This window comes from Halichoeres trimaculatus, unplaced genomic scaffold (genome assembly GCF_033239565.1).
Source record: "Halichoeres trimaculatus isolate MK-OKI-2021-1 unplaced genomic scaffold, fHalTri1.1 fHalTri1_scaffold_3, whole genome shotgun sequence".
Taxonomy (NCBI): Eukaryota; Metazoa; Chordata; class Actinopteri; order Labriformes; family Labridae; genus Halichoeres; species Halichoeres trimaculatus.
This window is the reverse complement of record NW_027437181.1, coordinates 653,254-678,420: the sequence shown is the minus strand read 5'-3', so window position 1 is coordinate 678,420 and position 25,167 is coordinate 653,254. Positions and strand designations below refer to the sequence as shown.

General features: G+C 41.9%; 1 protein-coding gene across 7 annotated transcripts in view; it reads right to left on the bottom strand.

Moving 5' to 3' along the window:
* Positions 1 to 25,167, bottom strand: part of myo9aa (myosin IXAa) — a 145,963-nt gene that overhangs the window by 17,727 nt on the left and 103,069 nt on the right. For 3 of the 7 annotated variants that reach the window (XM_074665794.1, XM_074665796.1, XM_074665797.1), the window contains exons 15-28: positions 24,721 to 24,840; positions 22,213 to 22,257; positions 20,416 to 20,491; positions 16,268 to 16,408; positions 13,957 to 13,996; positions 13,754 to 13,876; positions 12,995 to 13,075; positions 12,736 to 12,846; positions 7,606 to 7,728; positions 6,859 to 7,008; positions 4,160 to 4,536; positions 2,042 to 3,841; positions 1,112 to 1,211; positions 429 to 644 (exon numbers count right to left, since the gene is read on the bottom strand). In XM_074665794.1, coding sequence (XP_074521895.1) covers positions 429 to 644; positions 1,112 to 1,211; positions 2,042 to 3,841; positions 4,160 to 4,536; positions 6,859 to 7,008; positions 7,606 to 7,728; positions 12,736 to 12,846; positions 12,995 to 13,075; positions 13,754 to 13,876; positions 13,957 to 13,996; positions 16,268 to 16,408; positions 20,416 to 20,491; positions 22,213 to 22,257; positions 24,721 to 24,840 — 3,503 coding nt within the window. The remainder of the gene's footprint in view (positions 1 to 428; positions 645 to 1,111; positions 1,212 to 2,041; positions 3,842 to 4,159; positions 4,537 to 6,858; positions 7,009 to 7,605; positions 7,729 to 12,735; positions 12,847 to 12,994; positions 13,076 to 13,753; positions 13,877 to 13,956; positions 13,997 to 16,267; positions 16,409 to 20,415; positions 20,492 to 22,212; positions 22,258 to 24,720; positions 24,841 to 25,167) is intronic. The other 4 variants (XM_074665795.1, XM_074665800.1, XM_074665799.1 and 1 more) reach the window with 3 other exon arrangements.

Below are 25,167 nucleotides of genomic sequence, written 5' to 3'. Positions count from 1 at the left end.
CTAGCTGCGGCAGACTAGTCGACGTAAGGTCTGGCAGCTCTGGGATAATGTAAAGGATCAATATGGGAATTATTAGGCGCATAGGCTAACAATATCGGTGGATTGAAACATTTCAGCTTCCACTTTAGCTAACATTTCAGGATTCTTACTCAACAGGAACTGGTTTTTCGATCTGTCATATATTCATTAAGAAACGCGAAATCAAGAGTTTGACTTTTGGTGATGATTTCTGAAGGAATCAAGTGTTAAGTTTATGTTTGGTTTACGACCTTAACCAGGATTAACCTGCTCTCAAACTTCCTTTGAAATGTCTCCCCCTTGTGGAAAAGTTTGGAAAGAGTCTGAAGCTGAGATGGAGATGGGGTTAGACGCCTGAAGAAGAGAGGCCACACAGAGAGGCTCGCTGGCGGCCGAGTTTGGGCCGTTACCATGTCTGAGTCACTGAAACAGGACCCTCCCAGGCCCGCCTCCGAGGAGCTCTGTTTGGACAGCGGCAGCGTGTAGTGACGCGGGCTGCGGGGGCTGTCGCCATCATTGTCTTCTTCATCTGTATCGCCCCCCACGGAGAGCACGGGGGCGCGGGTCAGGAAGTCGGAGCGGGTCCGAGCCATTCTGGCTTTCTTTTTCTGGCCCGCTCTGCCCACCTGGAGTTTGTTAAAGTGATGACAGCACGGGGTTTAGAGGACGCCTGGAGGACTTCAGAGGACTGGTCCTTTGGTTTCAAGTTTACGATTAGAAAAATGATCAATCAACCCAAAAACAGACTGTGCTGAAGAAGAGGAGGGCGCCTCAGGACGCATCAAACTGGGCGTTTCTGATATTTCTTGACTGAATGCTCGATTTCTCATTTTTTGTTACTTAAAAAAACAAAAACATGATCTGAAAAAGGCCTCATTCAGAAATCAGAGGCAGATATTTCTAAAAACATTGAGTGCAGAGCCCCCTGCTGGTCATTACAGCAGTTACAGCTGCGTGAAAGTTGGTTTATAAACCTGCAGCAACGTCCACTTCTTTTCTCCAGTCTGACGCAAAAATGCACAAAAACACACAAACACACAAACACACACACATGCTTTTCATGATGTAAACAGGACTCAGTGAGGTGACTCACATCCCGAGGTTTTGCTCCTTTAGACGGCTTCGAGACCTGAACCAGTCCCTCTCTGGGAGCTGCTGCAGGAGCTTCTTTGGAGACAGCGTCACCGTCGAACCTGAGACGAAATGAAGACAGGAAATCAACACAACACACTGGATCAGTACGTCCTAAAAACTAAACTTTATCTTTTTTTTTTTTTTTTTAACAGATTTTTTATTGAGCCACATCCTGGCCGTAGGGGCCTTAGCACTTTTCCACTGCAAAAGTATCAGCTTCTTAGCTGTTATAAGACTGTAAGAGAGAAAAACATGTTGTGTGTTGTTAAGTTTCTTAGATTCCTCAGATATACCAAGAATAATATGGGAAGGATCCGGCTCAATCCGAACACCCAAAACACCAGACAATATTTTCAAGGCTTTTTATCCACTGGTCGTCTGGGATGGTTACGCCAAGCCTTCCCATTTAGATTTGAAAACATCAGAAGAAGGGAAGCAAATAGATGATATAGTGCTAAAGATATGAGATGATAATTTATTTTCATTAGGAGAGAGTTTAAGACAGTCATCTTTGACTGAATTTGGTTTCATTTTGAAATCTTTTGAATGTTCTCGTATATAATTCCTCACTTATAAATAACGTAAGAAATTATTTTTCCCAAGTTTATATTTCAAAAGCAAAGATGTTGTCTGTATATAAATCACCAGTACAATGTAAACTGATTCCACTCCATGTAGAATAGATCCCATCCAAAATGGATGAAGCAAAAGTGGGGTTTTTGTGGATCGGTAGGGCCAGAGATAAAGATTCAAGTTTAAGATTGGATTTGATTTGATTCCAAATACGTAGTGAACTGTGTATTATGGGATTGTTATTGTAAAGCACTTTACTAATTCCAAGCAGCTGCTCAGAAACACAAACACAGAGTCTGTTTCTGGTTTCACTCACTTGGCGAACGTGACTTTGTCCCTCGGGGAGAAGAAGATGTTTCCTGGTTTGTCCTTCATGTTGACGGCGTTGCCTTGGTTGCTCTGGAGCTTCCTGTTGCTGCTTCTTGCCCTCGTTGCTCCGTCTTTGGTCTCCAGAGTGAGTTTGGGGGCCCAGCCCTCAGCAGGGGGTCTGCGCCGCTCTCTGGGGGCGGACGCCGGGGGTGGAGGCAGCTGGGGCCGAGAGAGGCCGCTCCTGAGGTCTCCAGCAGGTGGAGCGTGAAGTGGAGGGGGGGAGGAGTCAGACTGCGTCCTGGCGTGAGGCGTGAGGCTCGCCGTCCTCTCTATCAGCAGGGACCGGGGTCTGACGGGTTTGGCGGGCGTCACGGCGTGGTGTGCGGCCTGTCGGCTCTGCTGGATCTTGGTCAGAGCGTCTCCGCGCTGCTTCTCGAACATGTCTCTCTCGTACTGGGCGAAGAAGAGCCGCTGGCGCTCCAGAGCCTCCTTCTGCTGCCTGATCTGCTCCATCATCTCCTTCTCGTTCTGCTGCCGCTGGCTCCTCTGGCGCTCCTCCTTCTCCTCGTTCAGCCTCACCAGCTTCTCCAAGACGGCGGCGTCGGCCTGGGGGGCGGGGACAGGACTCTGGGGGACGGGACTCTGGGGGGCTGGGACGGGACTCTTGGGGGCGGGGTCTGGGTCTGGTCTCAGTGGTGAGGGTGTTAACTCTCCTGTCTGAGCTGCTGAGTCTCGAACCTGGACGGGAGGACGGATGATGGCGCCCAGCTCCTCGCTGAGCGGCGTTTCCTTCTGCATGCTGATGACCACGACCACCGGGCGGCGCGTCGAGTCCCTCTTCTCTTTGACGGACTTGGCGACCACGGTGCTGGTGGTCGTGGAGATGGCTGTGTCCGTCGTTTGCTGAGGCTCGTCTTCACACTTAGCGGCGACGGCGCCGCTCTCGCTCGCAGGGACATAAAAGGTCTGGAGGTAGTTCTCGGTTCTGGGCGGATGTGTGGGCGCGGGGGGAGGAGTCCGATCGACCGCGCTCGGCGTTTTGAAGCTGGATTCATCCACAGCTTTAGGAGGATCAGCTGGTTTTGGGCTCGTTGGCACCTCCTCCACGTGAGGCTCTGGTTCTGGTTCTGGTTCTGGTTCTGCCTCGTCAGCGTCAGGAGGAGGAGGAGGAGAAAGGGCGTCCTCGCTGTCCGTCACCTCCTCCACGGCCTTCGGCGCCTCGTCCTCCATGCTGAGCAGCTCGAAGCTGCCTTTGGAGCTCTGGCTGTCCGGCGTGCCCTGCGGCGAGCGCAGCGGCGGGCTGATCGACGGCATCAGCTCCACGGACCAGCGCCGCTCGTCGGACGGCGACGTGGCTCCCCCGCTGGTGGCTCGCACCTTGAGGAGCTCCAGGCTGAACTTGGCCTGCTCCAGCTCCCTCATGCGCCGGCTCTCCCTCTTGGCGCGGGTCGTCTTCTGGCTGGGCTCGTCCACCGTCCTGGATCGCTCACGCACGACCACGGCGGGGGCGGGGACTGCTTCAGCCTCCACTTTAGTTAAGCTCTCCTTGGACCCAGCGCGCTCCTCCTTATGCTCCTCCTCGTGCTCCTCCTGGCTGCCGAGGATGTGAAGGCTCCTGTCCCGCTGCTGGTAGGACGGCTCCTCCCACACGCCGAGGCCCATGATCCTCTCTGACGGCGGCTCCTCTTCTTCAGGGGAGAGGCTGGCCCGTCCATTCTGCAGCTTCTCCTGCTCCTCCTCCTCCTCCTTCAGCCTCTGCTCCTTCAGCCTCTGCTCCTTCAGCCTCTGCTCCTTCAGCGTCTTGAACCTGTTGGAGAAAAGATGACGGCGGTCACTAACTGCAGCTCCTCTCTGATAAACCTCCGATGTGGCGACAGCGTCTGGCGCTCAGATTTATTTCTGCACGGTGATCGTCTGCCTGCAGAGCTGCTTTGGATTGGACTGCTTGCGTCATGAAACGCTCTGGTCTATAAGTACTCTGAACGGCACAGCAGGAGCTGAGAGCACAGATTAATCAGCTTTTTCACAGCCAGGGAAATCATTCACCTCAGCGAGCTGTTCAGGCTTTAAAGCTCTGACAAAAAGAGTTTCTTTGTTGAAACATGCGTCTGACAGCTGGACTCACCTCTGCCTGGACAGGTAACCTCTGCCTGCAGCCTGGATCTGGACCACGGCGCCGTGCAGACGCAGGTAGGCCTCTCTGGCTCGGTGACAGCGCCAGGCCGTCTGGATGACGAGCGCGGCGGCGCAGCGCCGGGACAGCCACAGCCTCCACGCTCTCTGCAGCACCTGAGCCGCCTGCCGCCACAGCCTGAACCTCTGACGGGCCTGATAACCCCGCCAGTGAGTCTGCAGACACAACGCTGCCCCCTCCTGGACAGAGGGATCATAATCCTCCTCCTCCTCCTCCTCCGTCTCTGTCTCCTCCTCTTCAACCTCCTCCTCCTCATCCTCCTCGGCCTCCACTCCTTCCTCTATGGACTGGTACGAACGCCACCATTTCTGTGAGGGAAACAGAAATATATGACTTTCAGAAAGAAGTCTGTTTTATTTTTACTGACTTCAGAAAATTCATCAGAAGTTGAAGTTTCTGTTTTCAAAGCAGAATTTTATATTTCTTTTGTTTTTTGAGATTTAAATTCATAGACATCCCTATGAAACCAGGTGAGGATCTTAAGTTAAAATGAAAAATCTTTGATCTCTGGAAAAAAAAAAAAAATCAATCCTTCATTAAAGATCATTACTCACTTAGGAAACGAATACCTATAAACAGTAAAAAGTATAAAGTATAAAGTATAAACAGTAAAAAGAAACCTCAAACAAACCTCAAATTTAACCTTGAAGCGCTGTGGGATCCATCCAGAACTGGTAACATTTTCGAGGATAAAAACTCCATTACCCATGAGTACTAGCACCCACTCCAAAAGACATGCAACTCTTTTTAACTCTTGGTCAAGACAACTTTTCCCAGGATGCATAGCAACAAGGTGAGGTATTTTGTTTGTAGTTTATCGTCCTGAAGCTGAGCAGACTCTCTGTCAGTGTTCCTCACAGCCCGGTGCTCTGAGACGTGTCTGTAACGTGTAACGTTAGTGAATCCTGGTTCTGTCCTACCAGAGCTCATCTACCAACTCCAACCTCACCAAGCAGAGCTAACGTAACCTGGCTCTTCATTTTATTGATAGACTCTCAAGTTTGAACAGACCACTGCAGAATAACTGCTGACTGTGGGTTGGAGACAACATTAGCACAAACACATTAACCTGGGTTTAGCCTTTAGCTCATGGTTTAGCCTTTAGCTCCTGTTTTAGCCTTTTCTGGTGTTTTAGCCTTTAGTTTCTGTTTTAGCCTTTAGCTGGTGTTTTAGCCTTTAGCTCGTCTTTTAGCCTTTAGCTGGTGTTTTAGCCTTTAGCTCATGGTTTAGTCTTTAGCTCGTGTTTTAGCATTTAGCTCATGTTTTAGCCCTTAGCTCATGTTTTAGCCTTTAGATCCTGTCTTAGCCTTTAGCTAGTGTTTCAGCCTTTAGCTAGTGTTTCAGCCTTTAGCTCATGCTTTAGCCTTTAGATTGTGTTTTAGCCTTTAGCTCTTGTTTTAGCCTTTAAGCCTTTAGCTAGAGTTTTAGCCTTTTACTTCCTGTTTTAGTCTATACCTTGTGTTTTAGCCTTTAGCCCCTGATTAAGCTTTTAGCTCATGTTTTAGCTTTCATTTTATTTAGCTTATTTTTTAGCTTTAAACTTGCTTGCTTTAGCCTTAAGCTTGTGCTCTAGCCTTTAGCTTGTATTTAGCCTATGCTCAGCTTATGTTTTAGCTTAATGCTTGTTTTTTAGCCTTTAGCATGTGCTTAGCTTGTGTTTTAGCCGTTTCTTCTCTTTTAGCCAGTAGCCTGAGTTTTATCTTGTATTTTAGCCTTTAGCTTGTGCTCTATAACTCTCCATTTCAGCTTTCTTCTGCTCTGACTTTCTTTTCCTCTCCGACAATCCATCTCCAGTTTCCACCACTACTACAAAACAAATCCAAAACATCTTTTTCTTGAGGAAGAAGAAGTCAGATCTTCTCACAGCTAAACTTTCTCTGCTGGTGTGGTTTCATAAAAGTAACTTTCAGTCTGCGTGCCGTAAAAAGATTAACTCCTGGGTGTGCCCCACCTGACCACAGAAACTGAGAAAAATAATAATAATTAAAAAAAACCAAACAATTTTGTTGCTAATTATCTCAATTTAAATCGTGGCTTTTATGAACAGGCTCATATGTCAAAGTGAGACTACAGAAAGATCATTTAAAGTCCTCTCTGGGCCTTAAACACAAAAACAGGCTTCGTCCATCAGCTGAACAGCTGATTGTTATCAATCTACTGGATGATGTCAAACAGAGATAAAGACTGAAGAAGAGTCTGACTAAAACCTGTGAGTCAGTGTCCAATCCTCATTTTCATTTTTCTCTGTTTTGAACAGACGCAGTTTTGTGAGGACAGACTCGCAGTGATATTGATTATTGATGAAGTGCTGGTGTTAAAGTCCACTCCTCCCACTCTAAAAAGTTAGCACCCAGAGCTGAAAAGAAAAACCTATGAAGCACATTTAAAACAAAAATAATCACTTTTTAAGACATTTAGATCTAAAAAAACAAAAACCTTTGCCAACACCGCCCCAACTCTCTGGAGCTCCCTCCCTCCGATCATCCAAAACTCTGACTCACGTCTGTCCTTTATAAACAACTTTTATAAACTTCGTCAAACAGAAAAACCTTTAATAAATCTCATCAGTTACTCTGTTAGAAATTAAAGCCAGTGAAGATCGGAGCAGCTGAAATCCTCTGTTACTCTACCTGGATGCAGACCGCCGCCTCCCTCATCCTCACAAACTGCCTCCTCTCCAGCTGGGCTCTGAAGCGCCGCTGCAGCGTGACGATGCGTCTGAGGACTTCTCTGTGCAGCAAGGCCTGCAGCCGCTGGCGCTCAGCTTCCCGCAGGAACACCTGAGGGGAGGGGCCAAGAGGGGTCAGCTGACTTAATGAAGAGGAGGGCTGACCACTCACACAGATACACACACCCACACACACGTTTACACACCCAGCTACACATACAGTCACAGGTATGTAAGGTATGATCTTCTAATTATATAGACAGCATCCTGAACACATGGACCCCTCCATCACACACACACACACACACACACACAATGAGGGGCAGAGACTTCATTACATCCTTTCCCCTCAGAGGGAGGAATCTGTCAGATAATGTCAGGTTAGGTCCAACACCTGCCTTTCCTCACGTCTGTGGCTCCAGTTAAAGTTTATTAAGTTCAAAAGTTCAATAAAGAGGAACTTCAGTCCTCCTCAGTGATTTCAGTAAGTACATACAACACATGACCACAGTATGATCTCACAGTAACTTCCCAAACACGGCTCTGCCTGAAAATGAGGTTTGAAATGAGATCACTGTGACGTCATGTGACTTACTGAATCCTCATAAACCTGTACATGCTCATGTTTCCAGTTTTGACCTGTCATGGTGAACAGATAATGTGAACAGTGATTGATTAATGAGGACTAGAGGGGAAGAAAGTTACATACCATGGTTTTTCCCACTTGGTACCCATCAGGCTGCTGGTTCAGCTGGTCCAGACTCTTCTGGATGCTCTCTCTGGTGGCCCTGGTGCCCGAAGGGAGCAGCACCTTGAAGTGATGAACAAAGTCCTGCAAAGAGAAGAAAAGAGAGACAGAAAAGAGAGACAGAAGAGAGAGACAGAAGAGAGAGACAGAAGAGAGAGACAAAAGAGGGAGGTGTTGATGAGGAGGGAAAAAAGATGCTTCTCTCAGCCGCAAACCATGTGGTGGTTCCCAAAGCTCCTGATGTTTTACTGTCTATTACACTGTTCTGTGTCATATCATACTTTACCCTGGTGTACCGTACCATACTGTACCATACCATACTGTGCCGCACCATACCATATCATTGTACATTACAATGTTCTGTGTCATATCACACTTTACCCTAGTGTACCGCACCATACCGTACCAAATCATTGTCTATTGCACTGTTTTGTGTCATATCACACTTCATCTTGGTGTACCGTACCGTACTGTACCATACCATATTGTGCCGCACTGTACCAAATCATTGTATATAACACTGTTCTGTGTCATATCACACGTTACTCTGGTGTACCGTACCATACAGTACAGTACCATACTGTACTGTGCCGCACCGTACCAAATTATTGTATATTACACTGTTCTGACTCGTATCACACGGTACCTTGCTGTACCTTGCTGTACCGTACCGCACCGTACCATACTGTGCCCAACCGTACTAAATCATTGTATTTAACACAGTTCTGTGTTACATCACACGTTACCCTGGTGTACTGTACCGTACCGTACTAAATTAAACTGTACCATGACGTATTGTATTGTCCTGTACGTAACAACAATAGACTGTAAAAAAATGGTGGACGTTATCTGGCTCAGCTCAAAGTGAAGTCACCCCAAAAACTGCTCCCCCTGGTGGCTGGCTGCAGTAGAGGTAAAAAAAAATCCATCTCCCCAGTCATTCCAGATGGGCTGTGGTCAAACTTTAAAAAATTGATACACCTGGTAGAAATGTTTCTCACATCTGCACATCAACAAGGCTTTACGTCATATTGAACGATGATTGACAGCTGCTGTTCTTGAGTATTTTTTCAGGGATAGTAAAATATGTCAGAGATAGAGCCAAAAAGAGATTAGACTCTCCAAAGAAAAAAAAAAAAAATTATTGTTCTCACCCAGCTCCACTCAGATTCTCTCATAGCCCCTACTGCACAGACTCTGGCTGCCAATGGGGGCGCCACACTGTACATTGTACATTGTACTGTCACATCACATTGACTCCATGTCCTAACATATCATATCATAACACACTGTACTGTACTGTATTGTGTTGTACCGTACTGTTTTGTGATGTACCGTACTGTCATATCAAAATATTTAACTATTTGTCATTATTTTAACCCTTAAATGCATTTTTAATTAATGTCACTGTTTTTATTTTGAGAAACAAACATGAATCAGTTATTTTACAGAGAATAAATATTGGAGGGCTGGGGAAAATTACCTACATTATATTGGTGATAAAGTTGATTCTGATGCATTGCAAGTTTTTTTTTTTTGGTCAGTGTCAGATTCTTAATTTATTACCCTTTCAGGTAACTAGAGGACAAAAACATCTCATCTTTTTCCATAAACCACAATTTTTGATTGCACAGTCATTTTATAATATCATCCTGCATTTTATAATTTCAGGGTTTATTTTGGAGGAAAATAGTTAAAGTTTTCATTTTCAATGTTTACAATGAGATAGGACCGTTATCCTATTGTAGGTCTATGCATGTGTTTAGACATCATTCAAGCAAAACACCACCGTGCATGGAGAGTGCAGCACCTCAGTTAAAGGGACAGCGCGCACACCATCTCCAACCCAAAGAAAAATAAAAGCCAAGAAGAGGACATCAGGACAAAAGCCTCTTCCACCATCACTACTAAACAAATTCAAGAAATCTCTTTTTGAAGAGGAAAAAGTCGGATCTCACTCCTCACACTGAACTCTGACCACCATGAGAAGCTGACGCAGCCTCCCGTAGCATCAAACCAGCTGTCAGGGCTCACACGGTTTCCAGGTAGCAGTCCATACAGTCTGTATTTTCAGACATCGTCATGGTCCAAATATGCTGAACTCCCACTCCTCAAACTGAGGCCTGTTGTCTGACCCCCGTCCTCGCAGCGAGCACCTTCCCTGGGCTGCAGGGGGTGGACAGGACACAGACGCTGTGTTTATACCATCACAGGCACGGGGAGAGTTTCAGAGACTCAGACAAAGGAGAGGCTCTGTCCTGATGCTCAGCTGAGTCCTCCTCAGTGATACCATGGCCCAGATATTTCTCATTAGCTCTGAGTGCTGCTCTAAATCTGTTTGGAGGAATATTTGGAAAATGACGGCGTGTGATGCTGAGAGCAGCTGGATGAGATCACTGAAGACGGTTTTTATGAGGCTTCACTCAGTCCTGGAGAGATTAAAACGAGACAACAACGTCCAACAAATATAATTAAACCACATTTTTATGTTTTCTTTGGGTTTTAATGACTGTAATGACTGATTTGAGAGGCGGGGTCTCAGCGTGATGATGTCAGCGTCTCAGTAACTCGAACCCCATCAAACCTCCACGGCTCCAGGAGATACGACCACGCTGGAAAATGTGTTTTTAAGGAGAATGACTCATTGTAACTTCATCTGTGCCTCAGTGTGACATGAAAAGCACGAGTGAAAACTCAGAAACCACCAAATGGAAACTCCAGCGAGGAGAAAGCGGCGTGGGAGTGAGCATCTCCTCAGATCCAATCAGCTCCAAACCCGATCTGTGTCAGTAGTCGGTCTGTGTTTCTCTCAGCGCTCGGCCAGCACAAGCTCCAACATGTTAATATCATCAGCCTCTGACTCCTTTCAACACTTGGCTCAAAGGGTGTTTTCTTTCTGGATAACCTGATACTTTAATTCATAAAAGGAGAAAGAGAGAAGCAGGTCTGCGTTAACTTTTCAGGAAACTCATGTCACGGTCAGACGAGTTCCTGATTCAACTCATGAAGGTTATTTCAGGAGTCATGGCTGGTACGGCTCTGTTAGACGATGTTTCTGTCCCTCTGGAGTTCATCTACTGTGTCTGATTAAAGCATTTTAAGGGAACAACTGAGACCACCGAGTCTAAAAAAGTAACTTTCCCCATAAACAGAAAAAAATGATACAGTAATCCAAAAAGGAGGAGAAAAACTGAGCTTTCTTTTTTGTAAATATTTCTATATTTTCTGCAGTTTGTGCTTTGACCATCAAGGAGCCTCATTGTAATGTTTAAGTGAAGCTATCATTATTACACTAAAAGGAAAAATTTCTGAAAATGCTTCAAAGTCAGAATTTCATTTGGCCGACGCTTTTGTCCACAGGTAACAATTCAGACAAACAGCTTTTAGTCAATCAACCATTTTCCAAAATAAAGCTTTTGAACAAGAAATAAAGCTTATTTCCAGGAAACTCCTCAGCCATCATTCATAAGGTCTTATACCTTAAGATAAAAATGAAGAAACTCATTCTCAGTTGGGATACATCAACCGCTCGGTGGTTCCCTTAGTCCACAACAGTCAGAATTTTTAATGTACTGAAAGGTGCTGTATCATGACTTATCATACCATAATGAACCAGACTGTACCATGTCATACCATATCTTATTGTGTGACATCATACTGTACCGTACCTTATATCATACTGTACCGTACCATGTCATACCATATTTTATTTTGTAATATTCTAGTCTTCCATACATTTTATCATACTGTACCGTACCAAACCACAGCATACCATATGTTATTGCATGATATCCTACTGTGTCGTACCTTTTATCATACTTTACCGTACCGTACCATGGCTTACTTTATCTTATTGTATGATATCCTATAATACCGTACCTTTCATCATACTGTACCGTACCGTACCATACCACATTGTACCATACCTTTAAGTATGACATCCTGTTGTACCGCACCTTATATCATACTGTACCATACCATGTTATACCATACTGTGTTGTATAATATCTAACTGTGTCATACATTTCATTTTATCATACTGTAACATACCGTATCACTGCATACTATATGTTATTGCACAATATCCTACTGCGTCTAACTTTATCATACTTAACCGTACTGTACCATGGCTTACTGTATCTTATTGTATGACATTCCATTGTACTGTTCCTTTTATCTTACTGTACTGTACCATACCGTACTATACCGTACCACATCGTACCATACCTTTAAGTATGACATCCTGTTGTACCGTACCTTATATCATACTGTACCATACCATGTCATACCATATCTTATTGCATAATATCCTACTGTGTCATACATTTTATCATACTGTACGGTACCGTACCATGTCATACCATATCCTACAGCATGATTTTCTACTGTGTCGTACCTTTTATCATACTTTACTGTACTGTACCATGACTTACTGTATTTTATTATATGATATCCTATTGTACCATACCATGTCATAGCATATTTCATTGTTTGACATCCTATTGTACCGTACCTTATATCAGACTGTACCGTACCATGTCATACAATATCTTTCTATTTGTGACTATGTTGTATTGTACTGTAACCTGCTGCAATGTATTGTATTGTGTCATGCCGTCAATATATTATTATCCTATCGTATCATACCAGACAAGTAGAAGACGAAGATTTACTTTAGTAATCCCCTTGGGGAACTTCTGCATCATGTCGTATCCTACCATATCTTGAAAACCGTGTTTCTTTAAGAACATTGGAAATACTTTTTCCAGCTATAAATAACAGTCTTCCTGTTTTAAAGTTGAAACGTTTATTAAAACTAAAGAGGGATTAAACTGTTTGGATCGCATCTGAGTTTCCAAAAAGTGAGGGATTTTTTAGATAGAGATTTAGACAGTAACCTGAAAAAGAAAGTTTCATTGGACAGAAATGTATATTCTACGCCTGTAGTGTGGTATGAGTGATCAAGGTGCTTTAATGTTTGCAGGAAATGTCAAACTTTTTTTTTATTTTTATGCTGAATAAATAAAAAAGAGGAATAAAGATGTGACATTTGTAATAAAGAGGGTTTTTTAAAAAGTGAGAGTGTGTTACCTTGAAGCTGTACTTGATGTTGTAACCCGACTGCCGGATGCGCACAGTCTCCAGCATGCCCGTGTAACGCAGCTGCCTCAGCACCAGGTTATCATTAAACCTTAAAGGCAGCTGAGAGGGAGAGGAGGGAGAGCAGGGAGAGGAGGGAGAGGAGGGAGGAACAGGGGAGGAGGTCACAGAGAGATGAGGGGGATGAGAAACAGCTTCAAACAGGATTTAAAGAAGCTTCAAAAACCAGGGGTCAGTGAACGCAGCGTACCTTCTCAGCATTGGAACGGATGCACTTGACGAAATAAGGCTCAGACTGACCCAGAGTCTCCATCAGCTTATTGAGGGACGCCTGGGGGGACAGAAACACAGGAGTTAGAGCAGAGCAGGCTCCCCCTGCTGGACGCTGAGGATACTGCAGGTAAGGTCTGTGTTTCCTCTGCAGTTATTGACAAACCAAAGGATCTGACGTCACTTTTTTAAGCTCTGAGTGAAACTCTGCAGCTGGATCAAAGTCCCAGCTTCAGATCATAAAACAAGCAACATGTCTCCAACAACCTGAGCGCAGTGTTTCCATCTGCCCTCGCTGTGTGTGTGTAAACATGTGCACATGTGTGTCAGCATGTGTGTCAGCATGTGTGTGTGGGAGGAATTCAGGCTCCTCCCCCTCCGCTGCAGATTAAAGCAATCAGCGCAGCACAGGATGTGGGAAGTGAAGTCATCCACACACTGGAGCCCGGGCGGCCCGCCAGAGGGGCCTCGGCCTGGTCCACACCTCCCACAGCCACAGGGTGCACTCCCAAAAATCAGACTCATTCTGGGTCAGATTAGGAGTTTTATTCAGCTGTTAACGAGAGCTGATTGTAACTGATGTTACTGAGCGTCACCCAGAGGAAGAGTCAGAGTCAGGGAAACTTTTAAAGATGGGTTTTTCTCAGATTTGCAGACATGATGTCACACTTTGAAGACGCTGGATGGACCTTATTTTGATTTTTTTCACAGCTTTTTTACAGTGAGAGCTCTGTCCGACCTGGAACTGTGCGCTGATGCTGGGCGGTTTCTTCTTCTTGTGCAGATGAAGCAGCGACTTGGTGATGCGGTCGTGCAGAGTCAGGCTGCTGAGGTACTTCAGGGATTTTACATTCAGCAAATGCTGCAGGAGAAAAGTCAAAATCAGTGGATTATACTCAGAATTAATCAGAAAAGTTGATATTTCTCCATTCACGGCCTCACCTTAGGAAGAGCTGGCTTCGACTTGTAGTTTTTGTTCCTCCTGTTGAAACACAGAAACTAAAATCAGGCTGACAGTTTCACAGGCTCAGAGGGTCATGTTTCTGTCCATTAACCCTGAATTTATTCTTCCCTCCGGGGAAAATTCCCTCGTCACTTTCTCTCCTCCACACAGAGGTCAGAGGTCAGGGTCGACCACAGATCAGCTGCTCTGGAGTTTGGAGGAATGTGGTGATCATTACAGGACGCTGCAGCAGCCAGATGTTTGCTGACACAGGTTTCAGATAAAGGAGGTCTCAGGATCCAGAGAAGATGGCTCACTACGTCTATCTTTCCTAACATCAGGGTGCATAGGTTCTATAGCAGATTTAGCAGATTTATAGCGGAGTGAGCATCTGTCAAAAATGTGATCTTTGGGGTGAAGACGGGGCTGCTGGCGCGTACACACGGAGAGAGCTGAAGCGAGCGTCCTGAGGGGTAAGGAGGAAACACACGCTAATATGAGTGATGGCACCAAAGATACGGTTCTTAAGCCGCCTGCCACAGTCCCAGTGTGGGAATATTTAGTTTTTATCAGAATGAACAAAGTGTGAGCTCATGAACACCAACCAGCTGATATGTCGCATTTGTTTGAAAATAGTGGCGACGAAGAAGAAGAAGAAGGGGAGGTGCAGCGGAGCCTTGTTCTTTTACAATCCGCTCTTACTGAGGCTTTTGGTCTGCAAAGCAAATAGAAATAAAAGCACCAAACGGTGGCGCTCAAAGACAGATACATTACCAAAGAAATGCAGCCCTTCAATACGGTTAAAGCCAGAAATGTTAAAAATGTTTGACAGACAGTACGGATTGACTGGGAAAAAGGACATGTTACAAACAATTCAGGAACTGTATAAACTCACTTTGATTTAGGCTATAGTTTTTATCATTGACATGTATTTTTTTCTAAAAGAGAGTCCATTTCATTTTCTTTGTATTTTTTCTCTTTCTTGTTTGTTAAATTTATTATATTTTTTGTTTGATTTATTTTATTTCAAAGATCCTGACCTTTTAATTACAGTTAAATACTCTTAAGAAATTAAAGTTTCTTGCTTTTGATATGGTGTACTCACTATCATAATTACATCAATGAAAAAATGGAAAAAATCAAAATAATATTGACAATAATATTGTTTATCGTCAATAATATTTTGGAAAATTATCGTCTAGCAAAATTTGTTATCGTGACAGGGTTAGCTGTACTCCTTCCCTGAGCGGGACGATCGTCAGTTCAACGATGGCTAAAACCAGCGGTTGAATAATCAGGTTTGAAATCACATAATACACACGGTTGTCTGTCAACTAGAATGGCTGGTATAGAAATGAATGAAACCTCATACATGGCCCTCATCACCCCCGAGTTGACAATCAAAGATGGCTGCCCCCCGTTCTGAACAGTTATCAAGCTCCTGTCATAATCAGTTCAAAAGCACTTCTGACAAATGTTTGTGACTCTAAATCAGCCGTAAACATAGTATTGTTCAACTTATATCTGTAGAAATGCTGTCACAGTGTTGTTTACATCCCTCGTGTGGTATTTGTGAGCTAAACGCAGGGCGTGCTAACAACAGCTAACACAGCAGCCCTGGTATGTCGGCACAGTTAGCGGACGTGTAGAGGGTGTCCGTGAATCTGCTCGATTAGTCTCCCCGACGGGCACAAGATGACGTAACGGTCGCTCTGAACTGAATTGTAAATCTGCTTTTTGTGAATTGAAATTAAATTTGTGTTTTTTGAATTTAAAGTATAAAAAGAGTTGAATTTTCATAGGTAAAACACAACTTCAAATTAAAAAAAAAAAAATAATAAATTCAATTTCAAAACATTAAATTTAATTTCACATCATGCTTCTTCAAATTCAATATTTTAATTCAAATTCAGTTTCTGATGGAACAAATTTAACCTCATACATTTTCTACTAAAAAAAGACAAAAGCACTTGATAAGATTCCAGTTTTTTTTTCAGTGTATCCTCTGTAGCTAACAATGAATTAACATTGAATACTTTTTGTTTATATCAAACAGTTAAAGCTCTTTCTGTGCTCTTATTTCGAGCAGCCTGAATTAAAATCCTTCAGTTTTAATCAGTTTATAACTTCTGTCTGATGATGAATCCAGAGCGGTTACAGCCTGCTCGTTATGTTTAGATCATCAAACTTTTGCTGGTTAAAGTGGACAACTGATTGACCCGCCTCCTAACCTCACCCTAACACACATGTACTGAGTCTGCCTCCATGTTTCAGTCTGTGAGTGTGTGTGTGTGTGTGTGTGTTACTGACATGAGGATGTCGTGTGCTCGCTCCAGCAGTTTGCTGTTGGCAGAGTTCACGAAGACGCCGTCTTCTTCTGTGTTGGAGCCGCTGGACGACAAACGACTCTGTCGACTCACTCGACCGTTCCAGCCGAGGCCCGGAGAACTACTGCGGACCAAACACACACACACACACACACACACACACACACACACACACACACACACACACACACACACACACACACACACACACACACACACACACATGGATAAAAGGTCTTAAAGATCTTAAAGAAACTAATGAAGCCTCAAAAACGTAAAACTTTTGAACAATGCCTAAAATAGCCTCAATAATCCAAATATAAATATGTTTATTAAAAGTTTCCTGATCCTGTTTTTCCCTCAGATGTTAAACTCTTGCGTCAGATCCTCACACAGAGCTGTTGGTCTCATCAAACCTCCTGAAGCTGAAGCAGCAGAGCGTGCCGTGTTTCTGTGTCCGTACAGAGGGAAGGATGTGACCAGCAGAGGCTCTGCTCTCCACCTTTTCCCCTCGCGGAGAGGAAACCCCTCAGCCTCAGTCTGACACAGTCTGACTCAGTCTGACTCAATCTGACACAGTTTCCTGAAGCCGTGGAGGCTTAAACCTCAGGCCGCGAGGTGAAACCAAACCACCTGCTCAGAGCACCAGCAAAAACAGGGCGGTCAGGTCCTGGAGGAAACCAGGAACCATCCTGGACCGAGTCCAGAGGAGAGACGGACAGACAGACAGAGGAGGAGGAGGAAGTCTGCTATGGGAGCAAATAAGGGACAAAACTATCTAAGTGTTAAATACTGAAATAAAACACCACTGAATCTGAGTTATTTTGCTATGAAAACCATGTATCTGAATTTATTTGTCCTAAATTCATTTATTTAAAAATTTAGATCCAAAAATTCCCTTATTAAAAATTCTGATTGAAAAGTTTAACTTTCGTAACATGACAACAAAAAGTTGCTCAAAATAAATTTGTCAAATTCACGTTTATACTCTATATTTTATTGTCATTATTCTTTTTTTTTTTTTAACTTTAAATGTATATATTTTTATTCTACTCTGTACAAAGTTCTTTATTTAATATTGTTATTATTATTAAATTTTCTACTACTTAAGCTCTATTTTTTTTACTTTTTGTAATATTTAGTGTTTCTCTTTGGGTCTTTATTCACAACATTTGTACTGAAAGTGTGCAGTTTAAACCGCAGTCAAATTCCTTGTATTCTTAAAAATACTTGGCAAAAAAAGGTGATTCTGGTTCTGATTCTGGTTCTGATTCTGGTTCTGATATTTTCTCTCCTGCCCTGGTAGCCCGGATGTTGCAATCTGAATTTTCCAACTAGAATTTTCAGATCTGACTTTTACAAACTGAATTTGAGCAACCATATCTTATTTTTTTGGACCTGAATTTTAAATACTCTGCGAAAAACTGAAATCTTATCGAGTGTTTTTGTCTAAATATCAGTAGAAAATGTCTTTTTAGACTAAATCTGAGCCTCATTTACCTGACCGGTCCAGAAAAATGTCTGATTTCAAGTTATTTAAAGAGCGAAGTCTGAATTACTTTAACAATAAAAAAATAAATCTGACAATGGGACGAGAGAAAAATAACTTGTATTAAGAAATTATTCTAGTTTTAAGATAAAAAATTCCAGCAAATTTCTCTCTTTAAATAACTTGAAAAAAAAGACATTTTTTTACTTGAAAAAAGACAAAAACTCTTGATAAGATTTCATTTTTTTTGCTGTTAGCACTCAGATAATTGTGTCCCTTTTTTGTTTCCATACTCTCTCTGAGTTATTTTGCTATGAAAACCATGTTTCTGAATTTATTTGTCCTAAATTCATTTATTCAAAAATTAAGATCCAAAAAATTCACTTATTAAAAATTCTGATTGAAAAGTTTAACTTTTGTAACATGACAACAAAAAGTTGCTCAAAATAAATTTGTCAAATTCACGTTAATACGCTACATATTTTATTATTATTATCATTTTTATTATTTTTAACTTTAACTTTTTATAACTTGTAAAAAGACTTTTTTTTTCACTTGAAATAAGACGAAAACACTCGATAAGATTTCAGTTTTTTTGCTGTTAGCACTCAGATAATTTTGTCCCTTTTTGTTTCCGTACTCTCTCTCTGTCTTTATCTCAATCAGCGTCAGTCTCTGTGTTCCTGAACAGTCCGTCTGAAGCTGATCCTGGTGTAAAAACTCAGGTCCCTGCTCACAGCCTCAGTCAGGATCTGGTGCTGGACTGGAACCAGAGACCAGGTGTTAAAACCCCTCAGAGGGGTCCTGGTCTTTCTGAGTCCTCCTTTCTGAGGAGGCCATTAAAAGAGTCAGAGACTGTCAGAGTCTGATCCACCATCCTGACCTCAGTCTGCTCTACATCTGCACAGTCCCACAGGAAAAGCCCACAGACATGACTCTCACTGCAACCTGACGTACATACAGAGTTATAAATTACAGCAGAGGAGGTGAAGGAGGTGAAGGAGGTGAAGGAGGTGATCGAGCAACCCGTGGATCCTAACACTCGGCACAATGAGCTTTCTGTGGAGACTCTCTGTGGAGACTGTTCACCTCCACACAGAGTCCCATAAACCTCAGCGCTGTCCAAAACCGCGTCCAGCCGACACGCTCCCTGCAGAGACTCCTTATTTATCACCCCCAGACGTCCCCGCTGAAGCATAGCTCTGCCTTTACATCACACAGGAAGCAGCTGCTCAGGGTGAGCGCCGTCCTGGTCTGAGAGGACGAGTGTGAACCACAGAGCAGGTCAGAGACAGAGACAGAGACAGGTAGGAGGGCAAAGGTCAACAATCACTTTGAGGAAGGATTTATACAGCTCCACTCTGAGCTCCACTCTGAGCTCCACTCTGAGCTCCACTCTGAGCTCCACTCTGAGCTCCACTCTGAGCTCCACACTGAGCTCCACACTGAGCTCCACACTGAGCTCCACACTGAGCTCCACTCTGAGCTCCACTCTGAGCTCCACTCTGACGACAGATGAACTGGTTCATCAATATCTGATGGTGATGATGATAAAACTCAACTTCCCAATGGGTAAAACTGTTTTCTTTGCCACTGTGGACTTACTGAGAAGAAAACAATCAAAACAGGATTTTTTTTACCCCGTGAAAATACAGATCTGAATTTGGCTAAAAAAAGATCTGATTTTAAAAAAAATCCATAACACTATAACATATAACAACAATCCAAAACACTGCAGACTGAATTTTTGTCTGGTATCATCCTTCTCTAAAAAAAGGAGACATGACATGGAAATAAAATCCTTACATGGAATAAAACCCTAACATGTTTATAAAAGCTTTACATGGAAATAAAACCATGACGTGGAATAAAACCCTAATGTGGAATAAAACCCTTACATGGAATAAGACCCTGAAGTGGAACAAAACCCTAAGGTGGAATAAAACCTTAACGTGGAATAAAAACCTAAGGTGGAATAAAACCCTAACGTGGAATAAAACCCTAATGTGGAATAAAAACCTAAGGTGGAATAAAACCCTAACGTGGAATAAAACCCTAATGTGGAATAAAAACCTAAGGTGGAATAAAACCCTAACGTGGAATACAATCAAAATGTGGAATAAAACCAGGACGTAGAAATAAAACCCTAACATGGAGTAAAACCCTAAGGTGGAATAAAACACTTGTAATAAAGCCCTAATGTGAAATAAAACCCTAACGTGGAAAAAACTCTGACGTGAAATAAAACCTCATGTGGAATAAAACCCTGAGGTGGAACAAAACCCTAACATGGAAATAAAAGCCTTATGTGGAATAAAACCAGAATGTGAAAATAAAACCCTAAAGTGGAATAAAACCCTTAAGTGGAAATATAACCCTAACATGGAATAAAACCAGGACATGGAAATAAAACACTTAAAAGGGATTTAAAACTGTAACATGGAATAAAACCCTAACATGGAAATAAAACCCTAATATGGAGTGAAACCCTAACGTGGAAATAAAAAGACCTTCCAACAGGATCAGATAACCAGGCAGCTTCGTTAATCTAAGTCAGGATCTAACAAACTCAAACTTCCTGGTTTCTGTGCTGACTTTCTCTCCAGGTTTCTGGCGACAGGCCGCCGTGTGTGAACTCTTACCGTGGAGACTTCTCGTTGATGGTGTTGCTCCCCTGGAGGTCTGACAGCGGCGTCCGTGGACTCCTCCTGGTCACACCTGGTCACGGACAGACAGGACGGCGTCACGTGGAGGAACAGACACACAAACGCTCTCACACACGTCCACACACACTGGACACGACGAGGACAAACAGTCACACCTTTCAGAGCCAGCTCCCAGACCAAGCACACCTGGACGCCACGGACGCTGAGTGTTACTGCAGTGAGTGTTTGTGCCTTTGGGTCAGAGCGGTGATCGACTGATGGATGGTGAGTTACTGTTAGTGCGGATCGATGGAGGGTGATACTGAAGCGTTGATCAGCTCAGTGTGGGCGGAGCTTTAATCATGATCTAAAGTTTCCAAAAAACCATCGAGCATTCAGCCCCTAGAGGACGGCGGCAGCGGAGCCGGCGCACATGTAGGGCGATTAAATCACAAACTTTGATTCTTCTCGATATAAAACCCTCTGACTGGAAAGATTTACTGATTTCACTCAGATCAATTTCCTCTTTTTGTGTCCTGATGAATCTCTCTTCATTTATTTACAAAGACACTACTCAATTTTTTTATTCAGATTAAATGCATTTGCAAAATATATGACATTTCAAGGAGTTGCATAATTTTTCAATAATCAAAAAAATTCATAAATTTGCAAAAAAAATAAATAAAAAAAGAGAGTAACAACATGTGCTACATTTCCTTTTAAAAAAAAATTTTTTTTACAATTTTTAAAAATTTGCACAAGGTAGTGAATTTGCAAAGGTAAGTTTAAAATTGTGATTTCAAAAATTTGCTTAATTTTTTTTAAAAAAAATGTACAATTTTAAAATTTTGCAATTAAAAAAAAGATACTTGAATAATTTGCCAAAATTTTAGAAATTTGCAAAATATGACATTTCAAGAAGTTGCAAAATTTTCCAATAATAATGACATTTCATAAATTTGCAAAAATAAAAAGAAATAAGAAAAGAGAGTTACAAAATGTGCTTTACAATTTTCAGAAATTTGTACAAATTAATAAATTTGCAAAAGTAAGTTTAAAATTGTGATATCAAAAATTGGCTTAATTTTCTAAAAAATATACAATTTCAAAATTTTGCAATTAAAAAAAAGATACTTAAATAATTAGCAAAAATTTCAGAAATTTGCAAAATATGACAATTCAAGAAGTTGCAAAATTTTTCAATAATAATGACATTTCATAAATTTGCAAAAAAATAAAAAAAATAAAAAAGAGTTACAAAATGTGCTTAACAATTTTTAAAAATTTGTACAAATTAATACATTTGCAAAAGTAAGTTTAAAATTGTAATTTCAAAAATTGGCTTAATTTAGAAAAAAAATGTACAATTTCAAAATTTTACTATTTCAAAAATATGATACTTGAATAATTTGTTAAATTTCAGAAATTTGCAAAATCTTTTAAAAAATTTGATTTTTTATTTCTAAATTTTAAAAATGGCAAAAATTGAAATTAGAGACATTTGCATTGTTTTTTTAAACTGCAAAAATAAAAAAAATAAAAGTTGAAAGCTTTATTGACAGATCTGATGCATATTCAGTTAAAAAATGTTAACCAATGATTTTATTTAGTATCAGTGCGTTTTAAATCACAAACTTTGATTCTTCTGATCTTTGTTACGTTCTGGATCAGTCTCCAGAATCAGTGTGTGTGTTTACAGGAAGCAGTGAAACGACCTCCAGCCAATCAGAGCAGCTACAGCGTGTTAGCCTACTCTACAGGGATGTGAGTCAGCACGTCATATGAACCGTGTACCGTTTCCAGGTTCATCGCTCTGAGCGCGGTCTCTGTCATCAGGAGCTGCAGGCGGCACAAAACAAACACAAACACATCTGAGCGTCATCAACCACGGACAGGAAGAGGTCGTCTGAAAGCTGTGTGTGTGTGTGTGTGAGCTCGTTAGTGATAACTGTTTATTAATCTGTGTCCATCAGTGTGACCTCCCCCCACCCTGCCCTCCACCCCCACCACCTTCAGCTGATGTGCCGTTAGTGAACACGTTAGTGAACACGTCAGTGAACACGTCAGTGAACACATTAGTGAACACGTGAGTGAACACGTTAGTGAACACATTAGTGAACACGTTAGTGAACACGTTAGTGAACACGTTAGTGAACACGCTAGTGAACACGTCAGTGAACACGTTAGTGAACACGTTAGTGAACGTGGTTACAGATGAGCAGGAATCTCCAACTCTGAGGTGAAGAAGAAGAAACTGATCCGTGCGTCCTGTTTTCCCAGCACCAGTTAACCCAATCACTCGTGCTCTCCTAGCTCCACGCTGGTGTTAGTGACAGAAGCTGAGCATGCTGGGAGCAACGTGCAGGATGAGGCTAGGAGCAGGAGCATGCAGGAGGGAGAGGAGGAGGACGGAGGAGGGCGGAGGAGGACGGAGGAGGACCGAGACCGACAAACATCCAGACTCACTGCAGAAACTCAAAGCTGCAAGTTTAAACTGAGGAGCAGCGATAAAAATGTTTGTTTGTGTCACCGACTGTTTCTCAGACAGATTTAACCTTTGGCTTCTGTTTTAATCTTTTTAATCTTTTATTATTTTTATTTTACAGATGTTTCCTCACATTTCTTTACCTCTCTCTTACAGCTTCTATTTTATTTATTTTTACTGTTTGTTTTTATCATGGAGAGCACTTTGCAACATTGTTTTTGAAAAGTGCTACATAAATAAATTTTATAGCTATCATCATTATCCAGAAAAATCTTGATCTGTCGTACGAGTTTTTTTCTCCTCTTGTTTAAACCAACATAGTTTACAACTGCTCCAAAACGTAGCCGCTAGACTCCGACTGGAACCAAAGACTAAACCACTGATGTTTCATCTTTTCTTCACTTGTTTACGGTGAATTTTAAACTTGATTTAAAGATTTCGTCATTGACAGTACAGTAGTCTTCATACAAACCGCCTGTTTTTCTCTGTTCCAAGAATAAATGAAGAAAATGGACATTTTTCCTTTTGATATTCAGCCCTCTGACTGGAAAAATTTACACATTTCACTCAGATCAATTTCCACTTTTCATCTCTTGAATAAATCTCTCTTCATTCATTCACAGACTCCTCAATATTTGATTTAGATTTTAAACATTTGCAAAATTTATGGCATTAAAAAAGCTGCAAAATTTTTTGATTGTAATGAAATTTCATAAATTCTCAATGCCATTTCATCATGTTTTTTTTAAAAATTATGAAGTTTAATTTAATTTGAACCTTTTTGGAAATGTGAAAAAGATTCATGAATCAACAGTTTGGTTAATTTTTTTTTTTTTTTTTTTGGGGGGGGGGGGGGGGGGGGGGGGGAAATAAAAAAAGATGATAACAAACTGTGCTAAATTTCCAATTTTTTTTTTTATTTGTCAAAATTAATAAATTTACAGAAGTAAGTTTGAAATTGTAAATTCAAAAATTGGCTGAATTTTCAAAAAATGTAGGATTTTAAAATTTTTCTGTTTTTTTTTTTTTAAAAAAGAAATTTAAATAATTTGCTAAAAATTCAAAACTTTGCAAAATCTTCAAAATTTTTGATTTTTATTTCTAAATTTTAAAAAATGTCCAAAAATTAAAATTCCAAAAATATGCAAAAAAATTATAAAAATTGCAAAAAATCTCCAGATTAATTAAATTTGATATTATTGATTCAAGTCTAAATTTGTTTGGGTTTTTTCTTTTAATTTCATTCCCCTCACATATTTATTTTCTTTCCTTTTTTATTTTGCAAATCTCTCTGTGAGCCTGTTTGAAAAGTGATGGAAAGTGAAATAAAGCTCATTCTTATTTTATCACCTCCAACAGTGGTCATTTTACCAACAAGTTAGCTTCAGTTTTTTTTTTTAGCTTGTTTTCAGTCTTATCGCTGTGTTGTGATGTTAATTTTCATGATAATATGACTATAAAGAGTAAAAATATGATATTTATGTTGTGTTCAGGGCAAAACTGACCATAAACTTGGATAAAGACCAAAAATTATCGACCTTAGCTTTTGTTTCCTGGAGGTGAAGAACAAGAAAGTTGAGCCAAGTGACTGAAAACCAAACATCTACGTTTGCTGTCCGCATCACTTCCTGTTGGGGATGGACCCTCTTTTCCTACAGTCAGTGTTTCTCTTACTCTAAGGATTATAATCTCTCAGTTTGACTTGTGCTAGCGTGCAGTGAACCAGCTGATGTTGGTCGGCCCCGCCCCCTCGCCCCCTCGCCCCCCGCTGTGTGACATGCAGACAGGAGCAGCTACGGTCGGAGTGGCAGCCTTACTGTACTTCTCCTCTTTGCATCTCTGCAGGATCTCTAAGCTTCTCTGATGCACAGGATGCTGCAGAAAGCTAAAACTATCCACACTTTTCAAAACTGCACAGGGAGCAGCGTCATCATGCCCTTGGAGAAGCAAAACAGAAAGAGAAAAGAGAGAAAGACAAAAGGGAGGGAAAGAGACAGAGAAAGGAGAGATTACACAGCGAAGGAAAAAGATGAAGAGATGCAGTCGTCTACTGGAGAGAAACCTGCGCAAGACATGTGGAAAGAAGACGATTGACATTCAAACTGCAGAGACGTGTGTCCCCAAAGCATGTCCACTCTGTGTCCTCGATTTAAACCTCGCTCAGAGTCATCCATGACCTCATGAAAAATACACTCAGAGCCAAAAACTCACAGAGCGTCTAACATCATACGGAGCAAAGCCAGAGGAAGTCTACGGACAGAGGC